The sequence below is a fragment of the Rosa chinensis genome, chromosome 2 (assembly GCF_002994745.2).
Source record: "Rosa chinensis cultivar Old Blush chromosome 2, RchiOBHm-V2, whole genome shotgun sequence".
Classification (NCBI taxonomy): Eukaryota; Viridiplantae; Streptophyta; class Magnoliopsida; order Rosales; family Rosaceae; genus Rosa; species Rosa chinensis.
The window spans coordinates 81668291-81682526 of NC_037089.1; the positions used below are offsets into that span (position 1 = coordinate 81668291).

Genomic DNA, 14236 nt, shown 5'->3' on the forward strand with positions numbered 1-14236 from the left:
CCAATCTACAAGGTTATCCTATTTGGACAAAATGGGTGGGTAAAGCCCAAAAACATAAGCCTGGTTTGAATTGACCCATTTGAGATAAGATATTATAACCCAAGCTCTGCTTCTCTGTTCTTCCTCGCTTCCTCAAAACTCCACCCCCCTTGCTCTGTTTCCATGGCTTCCACTTACAGCTGTTGTTCACTTTCACTCCCTCCCATACCCAATTCGCTAAACCTCAACAAAACCCAACTCTTTCCCACAAGGCATTACACCCCAAACCCGTTTTCCGGCTCCATTTCCACACCCGGAATCCGAGCTACGAACTCATCATCGCCGTCTACGGCAGTTCAAGAAGCTCTCAAGGCCAGCGAGGAAGCAATGAGCATTGAGAATCTTCAGAGCTTCGTTAAAGTCAACTTGGGCAAGTGGAATGGTTCCTTCTTTGTAAGCATCTAGTGTCTAAAATTGGTTGGCTGCAAATTATTGAACTTTAGGGAGCTAAATGCAAGTAGTAGATTGTTGGGTGTTTGGTATTCTGGGTTTAGTTGATGAAAGATTGGATTTTTATTTCTCTTTTTCTTGTTTGTTCTATATTTTCTTGGCTGCTAAACAAGAAAATAGAAAAGGAGATGTTCTGGTGATGTATTATTGAGATTATTCATTAGTTTGCTTGTTTTTTTTCAGCAATTTGATGCTTTCGGGAATCTGTTGCATAATGTGAATACCAAGCTTTCGGCTAGTTCTTATGGAGAAGATCAACTCCTCAGTCTCATTCAAACGTAAGCTTCAGTTCCACTCGTTACATTCTGAAAGAGAAGTCTAAAACATGAGGGTATTCAAGGACAATTTCTGACTGTGTAGAATGGCTTGATGCGATCATGTTCTGCAGATTATATATTAAACAAGCTACATCAAGTGGATATGAAGATGAGGAAGAATGGGCAGAATACAAAATTAAGGAAACCAACATGTTTACTGTGGACAAATATCAACAGGTGGGGTTTTCCTAAGTGCTTTTCGATCACTTTTAGGTTACTTTCAAGGAAGAGATAACTTATAGACTAGTTTTTGTGATCAGTTGTTTTCTGTTGAATAGCTATTGTGATTAGTCTGCAGATTGGCTTCTTCCCCAATGAGAGAGCATTTTCTCTAAGGTACCAGACGGCTGGCATGTTAGAAACTGTGTTAAGACAAGGGGTTCTTGGGGAAGATGACACTGGTGAAGAACATCCAAAGTGAGTGGTTCCGCTTTCAAAAGTTGTTCTTAGGAATTAGTGTATAAGCATGGTTTTTTTCCATTGTTGTGTAGAACTAAGGCAGCAATTGGTGGAGATGTCTCGTGTTATTTTGTTCTTGTTTATTTTCATTCATGATTATATGCAGACTTTTATTGCTTTTTACTAATTAAAATTGTTCACTAATCCCAAATCCATTTGTTCCCTTAAAATTTTATGTAGAAATCTAAAGCTTCCCTCCCGTCAGCCATCTATTGTATGTGAGAGTTGTCTATATTCACTCGAAAAAGATATGCGAGTAAGAGCATTCCATATCATGGACCCAAAAGGTATTAGCGAGATGCTTCTTATCTTCCTTGAGGAAAGAGGTGATGGGGTGCTTCTTCCTCCTTCCATTGACAATACTGTGGTAAGTTTCACAAAGAAAGTTACTCTACAAGCCGCTATATATATTAGAAACTGAATACACATAAAGCTTGTAGAAATGAGCTTCTTTTAATTATGACATTATGTCATTTCGTTTTGAGTGTTTCCTGTTTTATTTATTTCATTTATCCATCTCAGGAAAGCACAGATAGGATTTTGCCATTTCTTGGTAAGTGGAAAGGTCATTCCATAACAAAAAGAAGTGGTGTTTATGGATCAACAATGGCTGAAGCTGATACTGTAGCGTCGCTTGAAATAGATGACAACGGCCAAATTATTCAGGTACCTTCCACTTCCAAGCATATCCCTCGGGAAATGTTAAATCGAATTTCTTCGGACAATGAATGTGTTGATAATAAAGAACCCACTACCAAAATGAAAAAGGAAGGCATGTGTAATAGTGATGATTTATGTTTGCTCAAGTATCTGTGTTTTCCTTCTTTTTACTCCTCTTTTAGTTTCCGTTGTTGATGTTCATAATAATATCAGGACATTACTTCCACCTCTGCTGCTGGTGATGTTACCACTAATGTGCCGTGGACGGGCATCAAGTCAGACAATTTGGTTACGTTTAATGGAGGTTACCAGATGATACTATTGCCTGGTGGCATGTACATGGGATGCCCATGTGATGTAGGCAAGAATGTTGCGGAATCCATATCATTCCATTTGGAGTTCTGTTGGGTTGAGTCCCCCGGCAAGAGACAAAGATTAGTTCGCACTTATGATGTTGAAGGTTTGGCTGTCTCTACAACTTACTTCTATGAGACAAAATTTTGATTATTGTAGATATAGTTATAGAAAGGAAAACAGATTCTTCTTCTGTTCATGGTACTTGACAATTCTGCAGAAACCCATTTGAAGTGCCAATTTGTATTTTTGCTTGAACTAGTAGAGAGTTGAGCCTCGAGTAACATATCTTTGATATTGTAAGACATGCTGTACATTATTTATGTAGAGTTTCCCATTTCTAAGAACAGAATATCCAAACACTGGTTATTTTACTTCACGCAGATTCTGCTTCCTTAAAACTCACTTCAATCCAGTGCAGGCAACAGTGAGAAAATATGCGAAAGGAAGTTTTCCTGTAGGGCTGAAGATGAGAAATTATAACTGGCTTTCTAGTCTACTTGCATCATCTAGGCTACTTTAAAATAGGGAGACTGAGAGTAAAGCTAGAGATTTCTAATGTTTCTACCAAACTTTGATATCCTTTTGGTATAAAATAAGACTTGCAACAATAGCTACAGCAAAATTTACCAACAAACTTACAATAATTATGCAAAATCAAATGAATTATATTTCAAGGCTAAAGCACTTCAATTTTCATCCAACTCTAAAGTTATAACCAGCTAATTACATAGTTCATTAGTATGACCACACCACTCAGATTCCAAGCCTATAATCCTTCACAATATTGGCATGGGACATCGGCACAAGGACAGACGCGATTTATCCCCAACCACCAGACAATGCAGTTGCCATGATAAAGGTGTAAGCATGGCATACAACTAATCAGTTGATTAACACCAACACCTTCCGCAAGGCCATCAAAGCAAAATGCACATGGTGAAGTGGGGTAATTGTACTTCCACCTCGAAACCTACTTCGATAGTCATGATAAACTATCGTTCAAAACCTTGGGAAGACTAGAAATGCAGAAAAATCAAATGCAGGGCTAAGCTCTTAAATTCTCACTTCTTCACAACTTCTGCGCAGAAACCGCTTTCGTGTTGCAGTCATGGTTCTACAGAAACCCAAAACTTTCACTGATCCAACTACGATGTGTATATTAGTTTTGTACAGGGTTTCCAGAATATAGTTATCTTTTAGATTTTAAAATAGAGCTAAAATGAGTTCTGTTGTTCTATGCATATACGTTCTAGCTAGTTTGCAGAAAATTAAAGCTGGTTTGTGACAAAAGTGCATTTTAATTTTTGCCTTCTTTTCATGAAGTTAATAAAAGCTTTCCAGATATCCTCCCAGTTGGATGGATGCTTATATAGGTTCATGTGTTTGAATGGCAACCAAGTGAATCTAAGGCACTTCAATCCAATGTGTCTAAGCCTGAGAAGTTCCCTTTTGGATGAAACTTCGATTTACAAAGCTATTGGAGTTGTTCACGAAAGAAACATATGCAAGTTGGCAAATATAGCAGTCTCTCTCTGGGCCCTTGATCGATGTTGTTGTATGACAAGAAACTCGTCGGTCAGCTTGGTATACCACTAACTTTGTCCGATCCTCTAATCAAGTATTGCCACGTATATCAAATCCGAGTAAATCAATGGTATTTTCATATTCTATACATATAAAGTTTGTAGTTTCTAAATTCTAATTCGAAGATCAAATCTGCAACATGCGAGGCGGCCATTCCATCCAAAACTTATATTTTGGATGTCACTAATTCAAGTACGTAATGACGTGCACAACTTGATACAGATCATGTCCTTAGCTGCTAAACAGGTAGGACTACGAGTGATATGTCCCCAACCACCAAATTGCACATCTAATTAAATACAACCACTCCTCCCACTTCTCTTCCTTGTTAATATGGCAATCTTCATTTTGACATATTTGTCATATAACTTGCTATTTGGGTATAACCCTAAAGGAGCTTTTGGATTCGTCATTCATAACAAAAATTCATGAACATGTTCTTTGTCAAAAATAAAAAAGAACACGTAATTTATATTATAATTAACAAATATAAATGTCAATTTTGTAGTGCTATAATATTATATATATGAGCGAGGTCGGTCAAAATGTTCTGGATTAAGATCACTAGAATGTTCTGGTGCAAAATAAAACCTGTATGTTATGGTTAAAATTGAACAATAGGAAACGTACCGTCTACTACTTGCTAGTTCTCATTTTTATTTGATTTAATGTCTACAAAGTCAGAGGAAAACTGATGATGGGCTGCACATAGAATTTGATTAACAAAAAAGAAATCTCGACAAGGTGATTGGGAAGTAAAATAATTAGTTTGGAAGAATAATTAAATCGACAATGCAATTTAAGAAGATCGATTAAAGATGGGAAAATAACATTTATGAGAAATTTGGGTCCCCATCATGAATGGTCATCCATAATGGATGACATGACCAATAGCTACTTTTCGGTTATTCATTTGTAATTTTTTAATTTTGAAATTATTTTATGATTTTCTATAACTTTAGAAGAATATCTATAATGATCTTTGATTGTAATTCGCAAACACAGGGTCATGACTTATATTCATAAATGAATAAATAATTTAACATAGGACTCTCGATGTTAGCGTGCATTGTTTTATTACGTCAATAGATAACTTGAGCTCCACTTTTTTGTAAGAAACTTGTTAGACGCTAATTTTACATGTCATTTGAATTCTACTAGAGAATCACACAAAGCATTCAGGCAGTTGGGCACTGAAAACAAAGAAGTCTTCCCAAGATTTACAAGCTGACCAGCATAGATGTATACAATATCCTTTAACGAACACCAACATACTGATATTTCTCTTATATCCGTCACCAAAAAAAAAAAAACATAATCAATTGATAACTCTTTAGTGTTCTAATGTAAGACTTAATGAGTGTTTAATCTTAATATGAGTTGTTCATTCGAACAATTTTTAATTTTTGTTTTCTTGTAATATCAGAACATTTAGAATTTCGATATACCTAGAACCATCACCTCATTCTTGATTTCACTTCACTTATCACTTTCCTACTATAAAATTTAATTGTTCCTTTTCTCTTCACCTTCTCAAATTCAACTGCAACACATAGAGATTAACCTTACCACACAGACATGAACAAACAAGAGAACTTATTACATGGGCTAGAAAGTTGAGGTTTCACTACATACATGGACAAGAACAAAAAAGAGAACTTATTACATAGACTCCAAAGTTAAGGTTGGCTTGTTGTATTTGGCTTGTCTTCACCTTAGATGCCGGTCTTGGAGGGCAAGAAAGATTAAAGTCTTCATCATTTATATCCATCTTTTTCCCTAAATTAATTTCACTTTTGCAGCAAATTTGCCATTTGGATTTAACCAAAGCCATACAAAACCTCAATAAATAACCCCCCCACCCCCACTACAAAAAGAAAAAGAAAAAGAGAAAATTCAATTATTAAAACCAACTAAATTGTCCATTTTTCATTTCTGGTCCGTGGACTTTCCTCCCCACTTGAAATTCAGGATAGCACGAAACCCACAGAGAACAAAACCACCCAACCGAGAAGTTGCAGAGGAAACAAAAGCACAGATTTTGAAGAAGATAGAGAGAGAAAAACAGAGACTTGCACCAAAACGGAGGATTTCAGAAACAGAGCAAACATCAATAAAGCTCTCAACTTTAATGGCGGCTAAACACCAGGACTCAATTTCAGCACCGCAACCTCAGCGGCCGGTAATAACACTCCCTCCGAGGCCTTCGGCGGAGGCCCTTTTCGGCGGCGGATCTGGAGCCAGCCCGGGTCCGATGACCCTGGTCTCAAGCTTCTTCTCCGACTCAGGTTGTGACTCCGAGTTCAGGTCCTTCTCTCAGCTTCTTGCTGGAGCTATGGGGTCGCCTTTGGGGCAAGCCAGGCCAATCGTGTTTGGACAGAACCAAAACCCAGTTGGTAAAGAAGGTGGTGGCTCTGAAAATGGAGGTGAGAAGAGTTCTGGGTTTAAGCAGGGTAGGCCTATGAATTTGATGGTGACTCACTCGCCATTGTTTACTGTCCCACCTGGGATGAGCCCCTCCGGGTTGCTTAACTCTCCCGCGGGGTTCTTTGCACCTCCGGTAAGTCGTGAATCGGTAATTTGTGAATGTAATTTTGTGCTCTGTTTGCTCTGTTTTGTGCTGGTCGTGTACTTGGTTGGGAGGGTTAAAGGTGCTAACTTTGTAGCTGTGGAATGCTTGCTGTACTTTTGGGTTGAGGATAAGATCTGGGTGGTTGTTGGTTTTTGCTTCTTTTGATGTTTGTGGGGGTAGTGATGTTGAAAAGTTAGGGTCTTGGATGCTAGTGATCTTGAAGTTGGGTGTTTTTAAGGGTTTGTTTGGATGTCATTCCGGGGATTGGTATAGTTTGTTCATATGTAGTAGTATGATGTGAGCACAAGTCTGTTATTTTGAATGGGACCAATTGAAAGAAGTGTTAGTACAGAATGCATGTAATGCCTTTGATTTGTAATTTTGTATTAAGTTTGGTGTTCAATGGTAATGGCTGCCACTTCCTGATACTGGATTCACTGTGAGCGATTTCTTCATGAATTTGTATGCAAGGAAAGAAGAACTGAAGTTACTGAACAAAAAAAATCAGGTCCTAGGTTATGACATTGACAAAAACTGTGTAAACACAGTGCATTTTTGGCTAAAAATAAATGAATGCTTAATTTCCCCGAGTGTTACCATAGATCTGTAATCACAATTCACAATTGACGATGGCCAGTTTCGCTGATTAAAACTAGTATTGGATACATTGTCTTCAAAGTACTATGACGGTGATTTTGGGGGAATTTATTTACTGTGATGTGTTATGTGTGCCTGTGCACCCCAACTACAATTTTTTCTTTCTGCATCTTGGACCTCTTTTTGTTTAAAGCTCTTCAGATTGGTTAACCATATAAATGAAATGTTCAGGCTGACGAAAGGGGAACATATGAAAAAGTAAAACAGATTAGCCATTCAATAGATTGTTGCATATGTCACAGGTGATGTGGAACATATGTCCATATTGTCTTTCAGACATGGTACCATATGATTTCTGAAAGGGGATGAATTTTTTAGTATCCGGTATTGATAAGTTTCCTTGTTTCGATGCAGAGCCCATTTGGAATTTCACACCAGCAGGCCTTGGCACATGTCACTGCACTAGCTCAATCTAATATGCAGATGCAAGCTGATTATCAATCTTCTTTAGTAGCAGCTCCCACAGAGTCGCAGACAAGTAATCCGCCCTCAAACCCCAATGAAGCTTCTCAACAGCAGACAGCACCCTCAACATCTGAACTTGGAAGTTCTATGGTGCAATCATCAGAGGCCTCTCATCCTGATAAAAAATACCCTTCATCCCATGCCACTGATAAACCTGCAGATGATCGTTATAACTGGCGAAAATATGGGCAGAAGCAGGTTAAGGGCAGTGAATATCCGCGAAGCTACTATAAATGCACACATCTGAACTGTCCTGTCAAAAAGAAAGTTGAGCGTTCTCCTACTGGCGAAATAACTGAGATTATCTACAAAGGGCAACATAACCATGATCCACCTCAACCCAATAAACGTGCAAAAGATGGTGGTGGTCAGAATGGACATATGGATTCTCAGCCTAAGCTTGAAAATGGTTTACAAAGAAGGGTTGGAGATTCAAACAGGTCTTCTGAAGCTGTGCCTGAGAGGGATTATGAGCACGCTCAAACTGCTCCTGTGCAGTTACCAAGTGACAGTGAAGACTTGGGTGATGCGGAAACCAGAGAAGAAGGGGATGTTGATGAACCTAATCCAAAGAGAAGGCATTTCTCAAACCTTTCTTGCGTATATTCATTGAATATCAACCTCCTTTCTCTCTTCTTAATATCAAAATATCTATTGTGTCGAACTGCAGGAACATTGATGGTGTTGCATCTGAGGTAGCTTTGCCTCACAAGACGGTGACAGAACCTAAAATCATTGTGCAAACAAGGAGTGAAGTTGATCTTCTTGATGATGGTTACAGGTGGAGAAAGTATGGGCAGAAAGTAGTCAAAGGGAATCCTCATCCAAGGTGGGAACTTTCTCCATATGTTTATTTGCTTGTTTTCAGTTTTTCTGATTTAAGAGTCTTCAATTCCGAGTGTTAATTTGTTGATTTAAAATAGATAAAGTGATAAACTTAAAGGTAAGTTGCATGTTTGTTTGTCCCAGTTGGAAGGATATTAAAGTGTCTGAGAATTCTTCGCATTTACTTTTATTGTATATAGACTGGAGAAGAAATCAAGAACCATTAAAAGATAAAATAAAGTTTAACTCGGAGTCAAAGTTTTAGGGACTGATATGAACTCACTACTCTTATGTGGAGCAAGTCATTGGTTAAGAAATGAAAAGTTATCCTAAGAGCTAGATTAATATCCTTGGCATACATTAGTGGTGTATGAAAACTGGTTCTCTATTATCTTGCTATCCATTTGGTATATGGTTTTCTGTTGGGAGCACTGTTTCTAATATAAGTCTATAAATTAACAGAAGTTATTACAAGTGCACATACAACGGATGCAATGTGAGGAAGCATGTTGAGAGAGCTGCCGGTGACCCCAAAGCTGTCATAACCACATACGAGGGGAAACACAACCACGATGTTCCAGCAGCTAGAAACAGTAGCCACAACATAGCCAATAACAATGCCTCACAGTTCAAGCCACCCACAGTTGTGGCAGCCGAGAAGCATCCCCTACTTAAAGGGAGAGAGTTTGGCAACAATGACCAGAGACCGGTACTTCTTCAGCTGAAAGAAGAACAAATTGCCGTGTAATTTAGGTGTTTAATATCAGTAGTCAAGTACAGCAAACTAACAGGGTGCAAAATGAATAAGAAAGGAACTAAAAGGGTTTGCTGGTGTGTGATAGTTTTTTTTTTTTTTTTTTTTTTACCCCTTTTCTCTGCATATATAATATGTAGATGGTTGATGAGTTTCGCCTGATGGTTTGTAAATGTTGAAGGCAGATAGTGTTACAGTATATAATTATTTCACACTGGAACTAGGAATAAACAACTGATATATAAATGTTCCTTTAAGCTACAGTACCTATTTGGGTTGCCATTTGTTTATTCTGTTTGATTTTGGGCCAGTTGTTCCTTTCTTTTTGGTGACTGGCACAAAGCAATAAACCAACCATCAAAGTTTGGAGGCTGGATGATTGATCTGTCATGTTGGGAACTCTGGGATCTTGTTGTATTTGACTGGAACTCTCCATTGAGGATTTATGTCTTCAAAGGTTCTATGATCTGGTTTCTACTGTCAACTACTTGGGTATGTTAGAAAAACCAAGGATCACTGTCATGCATTGTTTAAATGACTAAATCTATTCATCGTAAACAGACCAAATGTCCATTTTTCTTTTAGATAATATCTTCTATTATTCTTCCTTTTTTAATTTTTTAAGTACTTTACCGGCATGGCTTCATGTAAATGCTGACCCAAAATTATCAGGAACATTGACCGACATCCATGAACCAGAAGGTTCCAAACTTTGTGCTTTACACAAACAATTTGGTGTAGAGTAACAAGATTAAGTCTTCTTTTTTGTTCTTTTTCTTTTTTTGTTTAGGAAGATGGTTTTTTTAATTTACTTTTAATACATAAAATTCAGATGAAAAAGCTAACAATATTCTAATTTGTTCTGTTCTTCATGTTTGTTTTAAGATATAATCAATCATACAGTGCAGTGGGACTGTTGGGCAGTTGGCCTGCAACCACCATTGGTTACCTCAGGGTGAGATGATGAGAAAGATGACACAAACTCCCCACCTTTCCCTTTCCCTTTCCCTTTATTTTTTTAACTTCCTTTTTTTCTTTCTTTTAATTCAAATCTGTCCGTCTCTGTTTGACTGCATTTGTTACCATAACCAACCCAATTACCAAAGCATGAGCAAAAGCTGCAAAAGCATAGCAACAAACTGAAATAACCAAACCGGTTGCCCTCGAGTATCGAAACTCTTGAAATGAAAACCGTTAGATTAGCTTATTGTGTGAGACATATCGTAACAATAACTAATCTAAGGGCTATCCTCCCCTGAACGGTAACAACATTTCCACCTGTTTTTTGCAAGGATTAGTAAAAAAGCAAAAATAAAAAGAGAGAAGCACAGAGAGAGAGAGAGGATGAAGAAGCAGTTGTTCGGACCCACGTCGTCTCCGGACAAATTTGGCATTTCCCATACACTGTTTGTTCTCACAACCCTGCCCGCACATTTGGCCAAAATCGAGCAGCATTGGCGGAATGGGAGGCTGAGATTCATAAAAACAAGAAACCACCCCTGAATTGCTTTCTTCCTTGCTCCTTGTCATCCTTCATTTCTTTCTTTCAGGGGCTCCTACACAGCGATCTCACGACAGAGTTTGGCTGCAACCCATTCATTTCCAGCGTTCGTGTGTTCCATAATGGCGGGGTGACCTCCCCTTCCTTTATCGGACCGTACCATTTCCCGATCAAAAAGCATTACTTACTGGTTTGATTATATACCGGATTAAGCAGTTTTGATTCCATGCTGACGGGAATTGGCGGCGGCGAAGGAGACGAATGGGTTGCATCAGCTCGAAGCAGGCGGCTCCGGGGTCTCCATGTATTGAGTATTCGGCGGCCCTGACCAAGAATGGCTCTGTTGTTCTCGAGCCTTCCGTGAGCAACAAGAAAAACAAGAATACTAGTCATCTTAATACGTCTCATTGTTCCGAATTGCGAAACAACGGCAGTAGTAAGAGAAGCAGCAATAGTTTTAACAAGAAGGATCAGACTGATCAGAATCAGAATGTTCAGGACAAGGACAAGGACAAGGAGAAGCCGTCCGACGATCACAAGAACAAGGAGCTGAAGAAGTCCAAAAAGGAGGGTAATGGGAAAGCTGGTTTTAGCTTCAAGTTGGGTTTCTCTCATAGATCTTTGGAGAGTGAACAGGTCGCCGCCGGCTGGCCTTCTTGGCTCAGCGCCGCTGCCGGAGAAGCCATCTACGGTTGGGTGCCCCTCAAAGCTGACGCTTACGAAAAATTGGAGAAGGTAATATTGAATCACCACCATTCATAGTTTCATTCCTAATATATGCGTTATGTTATTGATCTGCGGTTTCTATATTTGGGATTGATTCTGGTAATAGTGATATGCAATTGCTTTACTTTGTGAATGTAGATTGGGCAAGGAACATACAGCAGTGTATTCAGAGCACGTGAAGTTGAAACAGGGAGGATTCTTGCACTTAAGAAAGTGCGTTTTGACAACTTTCAACCAGAGAGTATTAGGTTTATGGCTCGCGAGATTATGATTCTTCGTAGGCTTGATCATCCTAACATCATGAAACTGGAGGGGATAATAACATCTCGATCATCGAGTAGCATATACCTAGTGTTTGAGTACATGGAGCATGATCTGGCTGGACTAGTAGCTGCTAATGACATCAAATTCAGTGACGTGCAGGTTGGCTTTTGCTTATCTCCCTCTACCGGGTTTTGCAGAAATAAAGTTTCTTATGTGTTTGGTTGAATCTTGTTGCTTTTGTGTAGGTTAAATGCTATATGAGGCAGCTATTCTCTGCAGTCGAGCATTGTCATTTGAGAGGTATTATGCATCGAGACATCAAGGCGTCGAATATATTGGTAAACAATGAAGGGATTTTGAAGTTGGCAGATTTTGGATTGGCAAATGTGGTAAACTCAAAAAGCAATCAACCACTAACAAGTAGGGTGGTGACCTTGTGGTATCGTCCTCCCGAACTCTTGATGGGGGCAACGGAGTATGGAGTATCTGTGGATCTCTGGAGTGTGGGCTGTGTGTTTGCAGAACTCTATCTAGGGAAGCCTGTTCTTAAAGGAAGAACTGAGGTGATTATATTGTTGATGGAATTTGTTTAGTGCTTAGTGGTTACAACACCCTTGTTTTCGTTACTTAAAAAGTCCAATTTGCCACAATGTTGTGGATATTACAGCTGAAGTTAGTATAACTCTCATTTACAGGTTGAACAATTACACAAAATTTTCAAGCTTTGTGGTTCTCCACCTGAAGATTACTGGAAGAACTCAAAGCTTCCTCACGCAACAATGTTTAAACCTCAGTATTCTTATGAAAGTTCTCTTAGGGAAAGATGTAAGGAATTTCCAACCACATCGGTGGACTTGTTACAAACACTTCTTTCAGTAGAACCTTACAACCGCGGAACTGCCTCCTCTGCCCTTATGTCTGAGGTAATAATGGTGATGAAATATGATATCAGTAACTGGACTATTTTCAAGTAGAAATTCTCCTGTTTTCAAGTTGGGGCTCTACATTGTGATTCTTTACAGCATTCTTAAACCTTTCAAGAACTTAGCCTTTTGCTGATCTAGTGTGTTCTATCATGGCTTCTTTTCTTGCAGTATTTCAGAACAAAGCCTTATGCTTGCGATCCAGCAAAGTTGCCGAAGTATCCTCCCACCAAGGAAATGGATGCTAAAAGTCGTGAGGATGCACAGAAGTAAATTTTTTTTTACTTGACCATTATTCAAACTGAGGACTTATGCATGTAACAAATCTCAGGCAACTTATTCTCCTACTAAACTGTGTTTTCAGGAAAAAGCATGGTCCTCGAGGACGAGAGACAGCGGCCAAAAAACCAAGGAGATTCCGAAAGACTTTGCAAGAGACCAACTCTGCAAAGTTAGCACCAAAAGAGGTATATCTCCTCTCTTTCAATTTAGGAAGAAGTGGGAAGAAATAACCGAGCTAACTCAACTGCATTTATCTTTGATTATGCAGGATAGACAAGACGATAACAGTAGCCAATTATCTCGTAGAAATCATGGCGGTTACCCCCACATTCTAAGGCCAAAAGCAAGTCTTCTGCGTAGAGATTCTCAAACAGCGGCATTTGATACAGTTTCAGAGAACTACGAGTTGAATGCACCCGAAGGAGACAGCACATTCTCCTCTGCTGCAGGCGCACAAGCAGGAGCTGGAAGCGGCTTTGCATGGGCTAAAAGGCGAAACGCAGAATTCAGTACTAAATCCGTGGTTTCAGATGGCTCGAAAAGCCAATTCAGTGTGTTAGATACAACTTTCGCCAAGAGTGCATTTGACTTGTCGAAACCAGGGAATGAAAATGGCAAGACAATCCGAAAGATGCGAACTTTTGATGGATCGGAACTTTTCTGTGCAGATGGTCCCGAAGAAGACGATGTAGAAAACAATATGGTAAGGATTACAGCACATGTTTTATACAACAGTCACTCAAATGCTCAGAGTTCAGTAATGATCTAATACTTTAACTTTCCCAGAATCACAAGTCAGTAGACAAACATGTTATCGAGTACTCGGGTCCATTACTATCCCAACATGGTAGAATCGATGAACACTTACGAAGAAACGAGAGTCATCTTCGTCATGTGGCTCGCAGATCAAGGTTCGAAAGAGGTAGAATCCCCAATCTTGATCCCTTTACCATGAAGAAGTTCTCAAGTACAATGCACATGTTCACTGATCACATTACTTTATATCCTATTGCAGAAGCAGAACCAGCACCCTCACGGTGATGCACTCAAAACTTTGGCAATGCTTGTTCAAACAAAGTCATCGAAAAACCTCCACAGATGGTTGGATCGATCTCAAAACGACATATTTATTGTCCTAAGTTGCATTCTAACGTGTTCAATAGACATTCCCTTAGATAAGTTTCATATACCAACTGTACACAAAACCACCATAGAGACAATGTAGCAAACAAAACCCAACAACAACAACAACAATTTTTTAGAAGCCGACTGCCCTGCTGTGCTCTATTCACCGCTGCTTACTTATCTCTATCTCGAATGTTCTTGAATTATTATTTGATGGGTATTATAAACTTGGTTTCATCTTGTATAAGGTAGAAGATCGAAACCCATCTGCTTTGT

At 39.0% G+C, this 14236-nt stretch overlaps 3 protein-coding genes across 3 annotated transcripts; all 3 read left to right on the forward strand.

The window, feature by feature from the left end:
• Positions 1–31: 31 nt before the first annotated feature.
• Positions 32–2626, forward strand: LOC112183654. Its single transcript, XM_024322017.2, has 7 exons — positions 32–432; positions 673–767; positions 878–983; positions 1105–1223; positions 1446–1632; positions 1788–1931; positions 2139–2626. Exons 1-7 carry the CDS (start codon positions 163–165, stop codon positions 2427–2429), a joined length of 1212 nt encoding a protein of 403 aa, XP_024177785.1. The 5' UTR covers positions 32–162; the 3' UTR covers positions 2430–2626.
• Positions 2627–5762: 3136 nt separating this feature from the next.
• Positions 5763–9407, forward strand: LOC112186900 (probable WRKY transcription factor 3). The gene is made up of 4 exons (XM_024325462.2): positions 5763–6426; positions 7450–8138; positions 8231–8389; positions 8848–9407. The coding sequence occupies exons 1-4, from the start codon at positions 5998–6000 to the stop codon at positions 9131–9133; spliced, it is 1563 nt and encodes a 520-aa protein (XP_024181230.1). The 5' UTR covers positions 5763–5997; the 3' UTR covers positions 9134–9407.
• Positions 9408–10485: 1078 nt separating this feature from the next.
• LOC112186894 (probable serine/threonine-protein kinase At1g54610) lies at positions 10486–14022 on the forward strand. The gene is made up of 9 exons (XM_024325453.2): positions 10486–11375; positions 11505–11789; positions 11876–12193; positions 12326–12553; positions 12725–12822; positions 12918–13020; positions 13104–13538; positions 13622–13757; positions 13851–14022. The coding sequence occupies exons 1-9, from the start codon at positions 10902–10904 to the stop codon at positions 13874–13876; spliced, it is 2103 nt and encodes a 700-aa protein (XP_024181221.1). The 5' UTR covers positions 10486–10901; the 3' UTR covers positions 13877–14022.
• The last annotated feature ends 214 nt before the right edge of the window (positions 14023–14236 follow it).